We start from the raw sequence: 12,900 nt of genomic DNA on the forward strand, positions 1-12,900 counted from the left end.
ATTCTGGAGTATAAGAACCACTCCCATGTGGTTGATCTGCATGAGCCTCAGCTGGGCCTTCTTGAGAAAGAGACTCTTTCTCTTTGTTTGTTACTTCATTGTTGGGCCATTCATTGTGAAAGGGTCTGTGTATAGGTCTGTCAAGCCGAGGTCAATTTTTGAAGGACGAGTGCCAATGTGAATATCATTTCAGCTTGACTCTTCATTCTGTGTTTAAACCACTAGATTAAATTAGTAATTCTTTCTCCTTCCTCTTTCTTTTTAATCTTTAAGACATAGCAGATTCTCCTTCACTGGAGTGTATTGACGAGCTACCTCCACCTTCCCAGGAACTCCTTGATGAAATAGGTAAGGGACATTAGATTCAGAGTATGTTGTGGGCCTGTTACCCAAAAGATCCCCTCTTCAGAAGGGGAAAGAATACACCTACTTTCTTCGCATCCCTTTAGCTCAGCTGCACAGCCTCTCCTATAGATGTTACCATTATTGAGCACTGAAGTGGCAGTACCAGTTGTAGTGAGACTTGTATATTCCAATCATAGCATCCTTGCAGACACCCTCTAGACCATTTCTTATTTTCTTATTTGAAAAGCCTGCTGCTGATAGAGTGGTGTGAGTAGTTGAACAAAGGTATGGTTGATAATACTGGTCATATAGATAGGGAAATTTCTTCCTTGGTCTTAGGTCATAGCATATACTCGTAGGTCCTCTTGCTTTGGGGGAGCTTTAACTTCATGGTACCTGGGAATTTTTTCATGAACTAGGTCTAGTTATGCATGCCACATGGTGATCCCCCCTGCAGGGTTAGCTTGTGGTCAGCTGTGGTCCATGAACTTCTCATAATGTGGTTGTAAAACCAATCACTACTCAGATGCCCTACTTTATTCACTTCACCATTTAGTAACTAATAGTTCAGAGTTTCTAAATGATAAGTAATACATCAAGTTGAGTTAGTGGTCTAGAAATCAGCTTTTTAGCAATCGAAAATTCACTCCCCTGAGAAGCCAGAAGTGAGAAGATGAGGAACATGTCAGGGTAAGAGAAGGCCACATTTGCCTTGAACTTCATATATAGATGATGCTGTATGGAATGGAATGGATTGGTTAGAGAATCTCACCTCAGTGCCTAGCCTTATAGAGAGTAGTGCAACAGCCATGGAGAAGCAGGCCGTCTTGAATCATAAAGTTATGGCAGAGTACTTGATGCAATAAAGTGCTTCTTCTTCAGTGTTTGATCAAAGCTAGTCAAGTTACTGTGATCTGACATTAAATAGTAAATGGATTGTTCTGAAGACCTTTCTACAGTGGAGCTATACTGTGATCCTATCTTAAGAGTCTATGCAGGGGGCAGCTAGGTGGCACAATGGATAAAGCATGGGCCCTGAATTCAGGAGGACCTGAGTTCAAATATGATCTCAGACACTTGACAGTTACTAGCTGTGTGACCCTGGGTAAGTCACTTAACCCTCATTGCTCTGCAAAGAAGAAGTTGGGGGGGTGGGGTAAGAAGTCTATGCAATAAAGTCATGCCTCAGATAAAGTCAGAGTGTGATCATGAAATTTATTTTTGAGATTCTCAGCCTCCTCTTTGTTTTCTTCTCTTTGTCCCACCCCATCTTTCAGGCACATTGGTTCTGCCCTATCAAAATACACTCTTGAGGAAAGGAGCCAGTCTCAGTCATTTTACTGTAGTGTGAACTTAAGTCAAAGTGTTTCCTCTCCCAAGGGCATTTGTATTTTCAGTCTTACCTCTTTTCTGCTTGACTGGTTGAACTTGTGGAAGAGATTTGGAGGGAGATGGTAGAGGAAACTTTGCCCAAAATCACACTGTGGAGGAGGCTACCAGCTTTGTCTATTTAGAAATCTGGCCCTTGGCTGAAAGCCCTTTACAGCATGGTCTTAGTACTTTAGTCTAAGACAAATAGCACATGATATGTTCTTCAGGAAAGGCTGAGAGAGGGAAGTTGCAGTGTGTAAACTTGCCCTGCACAAATGTGATCTGATCAGACCCTGTTGCTTCTGCACTAACTGTGCCCTAGAAGGGTATGAGAGGGCTTTATGTCCAAGGGGACAGAGACTAAAATTAAAATGCCTTTCCATTCCCCATTGTTTTTGATTGTCTTACGGCAGGACAACTTCAAGTATAGGCAGTCATTAAAATGTAAAGCTGCCTTTTCCCTGATGTGTTGCTGCTACTTCCTGAAAGGGTTCTACAACATGCTCTGCATCTTCTTGGCTGAGTCCAATCTGGAGCCTGGAACATTCAAGGAGATGCCAAAGCTTGAGGCAGCCCCAGCTATATTGAACATCACTAATAATTAAGTGAGTGAATGACAAGTGCTTTACTGATCTGCAAGACCCTGTGAACAGAGTCTCAAGCTATCATGCTTTCAAAGTGTTTTGATATTGCCTACATCTTTAAAAAAATTAAAAGACCACCAGGAAAATGAGCTCAAGGAGAATATTTTGATTTTTCTAGAAACCGAATGGGAGAATAAAAAATATCGTCCTGGGACAGAAGGATTAAAAACAATGTATTAAATGCTATAGTTTGTACTAACTCAATTTTAATTTTTTTCAGCCTGTATTCTTATAGTTTTATTAAATCTTTTGCTATTATTAATTAGCTCTAGATAAAAAGCATTTAGAAGAAAAGCTAATTGAGAATAAAGGAGAAGATGGCAGTATACTTTGGACCAAAGAAACCCTGTACCTAACAGAAGACACAGACAGGTTAGTGAAGAAACTGGACTTTCCAGAGGACTTGTGTCTATGTCACTGCATACATACCACATATTCTGTCCCTATAGTACAGTGGCTTGATGGCTTCTTTCAATTCATTTTATAGAGACAGAAGAATGCAAAGTGTACCTAGAAAGCAGATGTGGTCTTAGGCTGCATGCATTAAGAGAGGTGTATCTAGAAGCAGGGCCAGAGAATTGATAGTCCCTATACTCTGCCTGGTCCAGAACACATCTGAACTATTATGTTAAATCCTGGACACTATATTTTATGAAGAACATCAATAAGCTGGAAAGTATCTACGGGAGGGCATCAAGGATTCGTTAATTCATTCAATATGGGGAAATCAAGATAGGTTTCTTATAAAAGGTGGCACTTGAATTCAGCCTTGGAAAAAACTAGTACTTCTAAAGTGAATGTGAGGAGGGAGTGCATTCTAGGTATGAAAGATAGCCTGGGCAAAGGCATGTCATTTACAAGGGAACAAGAAGTAGGCCAGTAGGGATAGAACTATTTGGTGAATGGGGTTAAGAACTCAAAGTTCTTTAACAAGGACGGCATGGAGGTACCAGTTCTGGATCCACACTAATGCTTTGTCCATGGAATTGACTTTGGGAAAAGAATGGAAACCCTCTCCATTTGTTTTAAGGGTGAAAGCAAAAAGCAAGGAACAATGAGCACTTTGAGTATACATGGGTATTTTTGGCAAATGCCAGGAGACTGGTCTAGGGTTATTCTCTCATATAAAGAATCAAGGGGAAGCTAGGTGGCACAGTGGATAGAGCACCAGTCCTGGATTCAGGAGGACCTGGGTTCAAATCCGGTCTCAGACCCTTGACACTTACTAGCTGTGTGACCCTGGGCAAGTCACTTAACCCCAATTGCCTCACCAAAAAAAAAAAAAAAAGAATCAAGTTGGAGGGGCAGAACAAACAATAACTCACCTGAACTCTCTCTCTCTAAAACTTCTCCAAAAACCTTTAAATAATGTTACAAGACTATTCGTGGTACAGCAGAACCCCCAAAAGGACAGGGTGAAATAATTTTCCAGCCAAAGACAACTTAAAAGGTTGGCAGGAAAGGTCTGTTGTACCAGGATGAGAGTGGATTGCAGTCCAGAATAGACGGCACCAGCACAGACCAGACCCCAACAAACAAGGAGCAGGCCTTGGGAGCTACTGAATCAGCAGTAGCAGCAACTGCTTCTGGAGCTCACAGTCCACAGGTTAGGGGTGGGGTGGCAAACAACTGGTCAGAAGGAGATTGCAGGGGTCTGTTTGCTGGCACTGAGGCAGGACTCTTGCTTTGCCCATATTCAGATCCAGGTCACAGTCTTGGGGGAGAGTCCCAGGGCAAGGAGGAGCACTCATGGTCACAGTGAAGCAGGTTACCCTCATCACAGTTCCCAAGCAGAAAAGAGTGCTTTTGGTCCTTCACCAGAGCACAGGCCAGCAGAGTAGTAAACACACCCACCTCTCCTTAGATCATACCACCTTGGAAGAACTGAAAACTTACAGGTCCCTAGAAGTTTCTCCAAAAACAGCTGCACAAAAACCTTGGAGTTTGGGACAGTGTGCGCTCCACCCTGGTAGCAGAGCCCTACTTTAACTAAGAGTTAAAAGTTAAGAAATAGGCTGGGGAAATGAGCAAACAATAGAAAAAATTCTGACCATAGAAAACTACTATGGTGTGACAGAGAAGACCAAAACACCATCAGAAGACAAAGTCAGCTCCTATATCTAAAGCCTACAAGAAAAATATGAATTGGTCTTAGGCCATGGAAGGGCTCAAAAAGGACTTTGAAAATAAAGAGAGAGAGGAGAAATTGGGAAGAAAAAAAGAGTCAACAGTTTGGTAAAGAAGACACACAAAAAATATCAACAAAAATAACAGCTTTAAAAAGACTAGCCCAAATGGTAAAAAAAAAAAAAAAAGGTACAAAAAGTCAATGAGGAAAAGAATGCCTTGAAAAGTAGGATTGGCCAAATGGAAAAAGAGGCACAAAAATTCACTGAAGAAAAAACTCCTTAAAAGAATTGGCCAAATGGAAAAGAAGATACAAAAGCTTACTGAAGAAAATAATTTCTTAAAAATTAGAATTGAGGGGGCGGGGCAGCTAGGTGGCACAGTGGATAAAGCACCGGCCCTGGATTCAGGAGGACCTGAGTTCAAATCCGGCCTCAGACACTTGACACTTACTAGCTGTGTGACCTTGGGCAAGTCACTTAACCCTCATTGCCCTGCAAAAAAAAATTAAAAAAAAAAAAAAGAATTGAGGAGGCAGCTAGGTGGCGCAATGGATAGAGCACTGGCCCTGAAGTCAGGAGGACCTGAGTTCAAATCCAGTCTCAAACACTTGACACTGACTAGCTGTGTGACCCTGGGCAAGTCACTTAACCCCCATTGTCCCACCAAAAAAAAGAAAAAAAATTTAGAATTGAGCAAATGGAAGCTAATGACTTTCTGAGAAATCAAGAAAAAATAAAACAAAACCAAAAGAATGAAAATAGAAGACAATGTAAACTATCTCATTGGAAAAATGACTGACCTGGAAAATAGATCCAGGAGAGATAATTTTAGTATTATTGAACTACCTGAAAGCCATGATTTAAAAAAGAGTCTAGACATCATCTTTCAATAAATTTATCAAGGAAAACTGCATGATATTCTAGAACTGGAGAGTAAAATAGAAATTGAAAGTATCCACCAATCACCTCCTGAAAGAGATCCCCAAATGAAAACTCCAAAGAATATTGTAGCCAAATTCCAGAATTATCAGGTCAAGAAAAAAATACTGAAAGCAGCCAAAAAGAAACAATTCAAGGACCATGGAGCCACAGTCAGGATAACACAAGATTTAGCAACTTCTACATTAAAGGATTAGAGGGCTAGGAATATGATCTTCTATAGGGCAAAGGAACTGGGATTACAACCAAGAATCACCTACCCAACAAAACTGATTATAATCCTTCAGGGGAAAAAATAGGCTTTCAGTGAAAAAGAGGAATTTTTAGGCATTCTTGATGAAAAGACCAGAGCTGAATAGAAAATTTGACTTAAAACAGGAGAGGGCAGCTAGGTGGCGCAGTGGATAGAGCACCAGCCCTGGAGTCAGGAGTACCTGAATTCAAATCCGGACTCAGACACATAACACTTACTAGCTGTGTGACCCTGGGCAAGTCACTTAACCCCAATTGCCTCACTTAAAAAAATTAAAAATTAAAAAAAAAAAAGAGAAGCATAAAAAGGTAAACAGGAAAAGGATATCATAAGGGATTTTAAAAGGTTAAACTGTTTACATTCCTACATGGGAAGATGATATGTGTAACTCATAAGAATTTTCTCATTATTAGGGCAGTTAAAAGGAATATATATAGGGGGCAGCTAGGTGGTGCAGTGGATAAAGCACCGGCCCTGGATTCAGGAGTACCTGAGTTCAAATTCAGCCTCAGATACTTGACACTTGACTAGCTGTGTGACCCTGGGCAAGTCACTTAACCCCCATTGCCCTGCAAAAAAACAAAAACAAAAAAAAAGGAATATATATAGACAGAAAGCATAGGTGCAAGTTGAATGTGAAGGGATGATAAGGGGTGAGAGAGGAATACACTTGGGGGAAAGGGAGAGGTTGAATGGTTCAGATTACATAAATGAAGTAAGAAAAAGCTTATACTGTGGAGAGGAAGATGACAGAGGTGAGGGGAAGTTCATGAACCTTACTCTCATTAGAATTGGCTCAAAGAGGGAATAATATACACACTCAGTTGGGTATAGAAATCTATCTTACTCTGCAGGAAAGTAGGAGGGGAAGGGATTAAAAGAAACCTGGAAAAAGAAAAACCTGGAAAGACTTACATGAGCTAATGCAAAGTGAAATGTACTGTGTACAAAATAACAGGAATGTTGTGGGATGATCAGCAGTACAATGATCCAAGACAACTCTGAAGGACTTATGATGAAGAATGTTATCCATCCCCAGAGAAAGAACTGATAGTGTCTAAATACAGATTGAAGCATATTTTTTACTTTATTTTTCTTGAGGTTTTTTGGTTTGTTTTCTTTCTTTCTTTTTTTAAAATGGGGCAGTGAGGCTTAAGTGACTTGCCCAGGGTCACACAGCTAGTGTCAAGAGTCTGAGGTCAGATTTGAACTCAGGTCCTCCTGAATCCAGGGCCAGTGCTTTATCCACTGTGCCACCTAGCTGTCCCAGTCTGTTTTCTTTCAAAACATGACTAATATAGAAATGTTTTACATGACTACACATGTATAACCTATATTGACTTGTTTGTCTTCTCAAAGACGGGAGGAAGGAAATTCAGAACTCAGAACTCATAGTTGTTGGGGTTTTTTGTTTGTTTTTGGTTTTTGCAGGCAATTGGGGTTAAGTGACTTGCCCAGGGTCACACAGCTACTAAGTGTCAAGTGTCTGAGGCTGGATTTGAACTCAGGTCCTCCTGAATCCAGGGCCGGTGCTTTATCCACTGCGCCACCTAGCTGCCCTGGAATTCATAGTTTTAAAAATAGATGTTAAAGGGGCAGGTAGGTGGCACAGTGGATAAAGCACCGGCCCTGGATTCAGGAGGACCTGAGTTCAAATCCGGCTTTCCAATAATAATTTATTTGCATTCTTGAGAGCAAAGAAGGAAAGGAGAATACTTAAAGTTAAAAGCAAAACCATATCCTTATGTACATAATGAGAAAAAGGCAAAGAAACTACCAAAACCTTAGGGAAGTCATCACAGCAGTTAAAGTTTTGCTGTCCCTGCCACACCATAGGAACTGATTGAGATTTCCAAGAGAAGATGCAGAGAAGGAAGGGAAGCAAACCTGGCATAGGACCTTGTCATATCTGCACATGTTGGGGATAATACCTAGGTGAAGATCTTTAGATTAAGTAAACTGAAGAGGAATACCAGTGAAGTAAGAGAACCGAGAGAGAGTGAATAAAAAGCAGTGTCATAAAAATCCAGGGAGAAAAGAGTGTGAAGGAGGTTGGTCTTGGCAGTGTCAGATACTCTAGGGAGGTCAAAAGGGATGAAAAAAGACTTAAAAAAAAAAAAAAGACAATGGCCTTGGCCTTTAAGAGATCATTAGTAGTTAAAGCCAGTAGGATCTAATGGAGAGAGGGCTAGCCTTGGATTCAGGAAGTCCTAGGTTTAAGACCTGCCTCTGACATCAGTTGTGTGACCTTGGGCAAGTAGGTCCTGATTAGTGCAGATAATGAATACTCTGAAGTTGTTTCATGTGTTCAGATTTACAGTATTCAAATGTTATAATCATGTAAATTATGGTAATTGATTCCAGCTCAATCCAATGGAAATAGGCAGAATACATTAGAATAATGGCATCATTGCAGGGAATTCATTCATTTGGACCTAGCTATAACCTCTTGGTAATCCCAGGCAACTCTTAAGTCTTATAGGTATGGAAATGTTGCCAATCAGTATTAGTGAAGGGAATTTCCACATAGAAAACCATTCACACCAGTGAAATCAAATCTAGAACCAAAAAAGGAAAGAAAAAAAAAAGATCTTGATAACTTGAGAGAGTGCAGCTTCAGCTGAATGATGTCAGATTTCTGGGGGCTGAGAAGTGAGTGGGAGGTAAGAACATGGAGGCAGGGAGTGAAGACATTCTTTTGGGGACTTGGCTTTAAAAGCAGGAGAGACTGAGCAGGCCTGAAGTTGATAAAAGAGAGACAGGTTGAAGGAACTGGGAATATTTAGCTGGAATTAATGGGAATGTGGTATCTTTCTTCAAGGATTTGAAAAGCTGTCAAGTGGAAGGATTGATTTTATTTTGTAAAATCCAAAGAACAGAACTGGGAACAGTAGATTGATGTAGCAAAGAAATGGATTTCGGCTTGACTTAAGGAAAAACTAACAATTAGAATGCAAAAGCCAAATTCCCACTGGTTGAGTGTGCTATGAAAGAGATCCTTTTTCAGGTATAGGTTAGACTAAATTGTCTCCAAGGTCCCTTTAAACTCAGATTCTATAATTTAGTCATTTTAACTAAGGGAAAAACAAAAATGATTAAGACATAGACCCTTAAGGAGATTATAATTTTTTTAGGGAGATAATACAGGTAACTGGAGACACACTTATAGAAGACGCAGTGCAGAGATGGCATCAATTTGCCATCCCCAGGCACTGGGGAGGAGGAGCAGGGCAGGGGGTATCTTGGTGAGACCAAGATCCCTGAATTCTCCTAGAGTGGAAATCTGTTTCTCCCTTGTCTGCTTTCATTTACTTCCTGCTTTTATCCCTCCTAAAAGAGAGAGAGCCCCTCTAGCAGCTAGAACTTTTATCTCTTTAAACAGTATTTTGAGTTGCTTTTGTTCTATGTGTTTGAAAGTGTATTGAAACCAAATATCAAATTCATGTCAATTATGCTTTTTTGAATGGGTACAATTGGAAGGAGAGGGAACAAACCTAGGAGAGATTTAAATTACTGAAATTTCATAAACCAAATTGAGAGACCCAGAAAACATTCTCCAGGAGCCACTCCTAATAAGTGAGCCAATAACCATGGAAGTAGTTAAGGAAGCAAGATGGCAGCTTTTACTTTCCTTGCCCTTGTGGTGGGGATGGAGGTGGGTTGAAAAGAAAGCCATGTCCCAGAAGGGGAGTGAACTCACAGAATCAAAGAATTTACTAGGGAAGCTCTGTGCATGTGAAGGAGGGTCAGAATAGTTTCCCAAGGTGTACCCAGTAGTTATAAATATAATTCAAATTGGAATATGATAAGTTAATTCATGGAAGGTACTAGTTGGCAGACCAAAGGCAAAGATATTTTTGAACATTTAGACTATTTTGAGGACTCTTTAAGATACACATCTCAACTGACTCTAATGTAATGGAAAAAAATTGAACTCAGAGTCAGAAGACTTGAGTTCACTATTATTCTCTTACTATGTCAGGTCACTTCTCTAAACTTCAGTTTCCCCATCTGTATTATGAGAAGAATAGAATAAATGGGCTCTGACTTTCTGTGATTTGGCCCCAGTGCCCATTCTGCCCCCATCTAGGGCTGTTTGCAGTAGACTTGTGCTTACATGCTATAGCAGAGTGCAGTCCTGTAGCACATACTCATGAAGAAGAGACACTGACATCTACTTTTCTGCTATGGACAAGAAATTTGGCTATAATCCTGAAAGTCAGCATCCTTATCCATTAAATGGCGATCATATCTGTAGTACTGATCTCACTGGGAGGGTAAAATGAGTTACTATATAGAAATCACTCTGTAAACCTTGAAACACCATATAAATATCACTTATCATTATGCTACAATGATGATAACTTTTATCTTCCTCCCACTTTCTTCCTTCCCCATTGGAAAAAAAAAAGAAAAACAAAACTTATAACACATAGGCCTAGTCAAGCAATACAAATCCTAATGTTGGCCATGTCCAGAAGTGCATTTCTCATTCTGTACTCTGAGTCCATCAACCTCTCTGTCATCATAATGCTTCTGGAATCTTTTTTTTTAATCATCAAAACAAAACCTCTCGGGGCAACTAGGTGGCACAGTGGATAGAAAACCGGCCCTGGAGTCAGGAGTACCTGAGTTCAAATCCAGCCTCAGACACTTAACACTTACTAGCTGTGTGACCCTGGGCAAGTCACTTAACCCCAATTGCCTCACTTTAAAAAAAAAAAACAACTTCTCATAGGCTCTCTTGTTTTATCAGAAGACTTTCTTCATGACCCAATTGGAAACTGAGGCCCAAAGAGGGGAAGTGAGTTACACAACATCACAAATATAAGGAGCCAAGATTTGAACCCAAGTCTTTTGACTCCAAATCCAGTGTTCTTTCCTCCATTTCTCATACCGCCATTTTACTAATGAGGAAATTTTTTGTCATGGGAGGTTATACAGAGAGTGACAGCCGTCTTTCCAGAAATAATGTGGAAATGATTCCTATACTGGGTGGAACATTAGACTCTATGACCCCTTAATTTTTCTTTGAATTCTAAATTGTGTGGACTTAGACTAGTCAGTTCATCAATAAAGTTAGTAAGTTGAACCATATGAACTCAGAAGGAAATGTAAATGTTGAAACTGAACTTGGTCATTTTGCCTCCGGACAGGGCTCACTCTACTCTGGATGAGGACTTGGAAAGATGGCTACAGCCATCTGAGAAGAGCAGAGCACTTCAAGAAGGTTTTACAAAGAACCCTGCAAGGTTACTGTTCCTCAGTAGGGGATTATTCATTTATTGTATTAAGTGGGTCTGATTTTTATTTTCCACCTAAGGTTATCTGAGGTCTTTGGAAAACTTGTCTAGTGGTGATTGCATAGTTGCAAATGAGCAGATGGCAGCCCCAGAATAATTATAGAAGTTAAGAAGAAATTAGCATATTAAATTAGGTTCAGAGTTGCCATTTAGAAAAAGAATGTCTTTGAGATTTGTTTGGGGTAGGATGGGGCACGTTTGGAAGTGTGCTTTTTAAATTATTGTTGCTAAACTGTACTTTGTAAATTAACTGCTACTTATATATTAATGGCTGTTGCACCCATTTTGGCAGTAATCTTTTTTTTTTTTTTTTTTTGGTGAGGCAATTGGGGTTAAGTGACTTGCCCAGGGTCACACAGCTAGTAAGTGTCAAGTCTCTGAGGCCAGATTTGGACTCAGGTCCTCCTGACTCCAGGGCCGGTGCTCTATCCACTGCGCCACCTAGCTGCCCCAGTAATCATTTATTATTAATTAATAACAGTAAAGAATTGACTGCGTGTAACCTTGACTTCCTCATAGTCTTAGGCCTTCACCTAAGAGCTTGCACCAAGCAACAGCATTCCAGAGAGGCAAGAGAGGGCAGGCAAGAAGAGAGCAAAAAGAGGCTGACTCTGGTGTGGCCAGGGGTTTTATCTTCTTTAGATAGAGGCCGGTCATTATACATTGATCTAAGTTAATTGGTTATAGCATCATTCAGTTCCATTGGTTGCCATGACTTGAGGGTGGTCTAAAGAGTATACAACACACACAAAAAAGAATACAAAGAAAAAGGGACAGCTAGGTGGTGCAGTGGATAGAGCAGGAGGACCTGAGTTCAAATGTGACCTCATACACTTGACACTTACTAGCTGTCGTGACCTTGGGCAAGTCACTTAACCCTCATTGCCCCACTGGGGGGGGGGGGTGATACAAAAGGGCAAATTCCTGAGTCTAGCTAAACAAAAGAATCAATCTGCATCTCCTTTGTTCCCCTGGGCTTATCCTGGGCAGAAACTGAACTTTCTGTGGTAAGGGGGAGAGAGAGCAGCTAAACTGATGCCTGGATCTTTCCTAGAAATCCATTATTAATCATTATTTTCTCACAGAAGTAAAATAGTCTTGCTGAATCCTGATTTTAGTGACGTCAGGATTTGCAGTTTTGGTACCATGTCCTTGCCTTGCCTGTCATGTTGGAGGTAGGATGTGAGCTCCTCATGAATAAGGATACTTTTTCTATTGTCATTGTACCTTCCCCATTGAGCCCTGGGACTCACACAGATGCTTAATAAAGGTTTGTGGTGTTCAGTTCCAGTCCTGGTTTGTCACTTAACAAATAATCTTGGCAGGGTGCTTATCCCTTCCTGAGGATCCTAGATTTAGAGTGGAGAGTGCTTTTCATAATTGAGGCTAAGGGATCCAGCCCACAGAGTCAATAGCAGAACCAACAGGAGAACCCAAGTTGTCTGACTACAAATCACTGTAGCATTCTTTCTGCTGTACCATGCTGCCTCTCCCACATACTTTCCAAGGCCATTATGAAGATAAAATTAAGTAATTAGGCATACAAAGACTGAAAAGTTGAAAGTGCTTTACAAATGGTATATAAAGTGGTATTTATTAGTAATAGAATTAGATGTTTTTATTGTTTTGAAACAAAAGACAACTAATTAGTGATGGGGAAGTGATGAGGACCTTAGGAGAAAATGGTGTGTCATCCGGGATGAAGGAAGGAAATACCAGACCTAGTCATTAAAATCTTAGACTTGTTTGACTCAGAGAAGAGCTAGGTACAATTTCATAATTGAAGAAGGGGGTTGGACTAGATAAGCTTCAGAGACCCATTTCAAGTCTAAATCCTATGATTCTGTCTATAATGAAAATAGATTTGGTTGAAGATGTATGGAAAGTTCTAAAAATTGAAATTCTCCATAAAGTTA

The 12,900-nt window shown here is 40.3% G+C and overlaps 1 protein-coding gene across 1 annotated transcript in view; it reads left to right on the top strand.

Moving 5' to 3' along the window:
- TEX14 (testis expressed 14, intercellular bridge forming factor) overlaps window positions 1-12,900 on the top strand; it is a 183,886-nt gene that overhangs the window by 165,440 nt on the left and 5,546 nt on the right. Inside the window, exons 25-27 of the mRNA XM_044003986.1 lie at window positions 274-348; window positions 2,627-2,732; window positions 10,838-10,933. Of these exons, the coding sequence (XP_043859921.1) occupies window positions 274-348; window positions 2,627-2,732; window positions 10,838-10,933 (277 nt within the window). The remainder of the gene's footprint in view (window positions 1-273; window positions 349-2,626; window positions 2,733-10,837; window positions 10,934-12,900) is intronic.

Source organism: Dromiciops gliroides, chromosome 4, assembly GCF_019393635.1.
Source record: "Dromiciops gliroides isolate mDroGli1 chromosome 4, mDroGli1.pri, whole genome shotgun sequence".
Classification (NCBI taxonomy): Eukaryota; Metazoa; Chordata; class Mammalia; order Microbiotheria; family Microbiotheriidae; genus Dromiciops; species Dromiciops gliroides.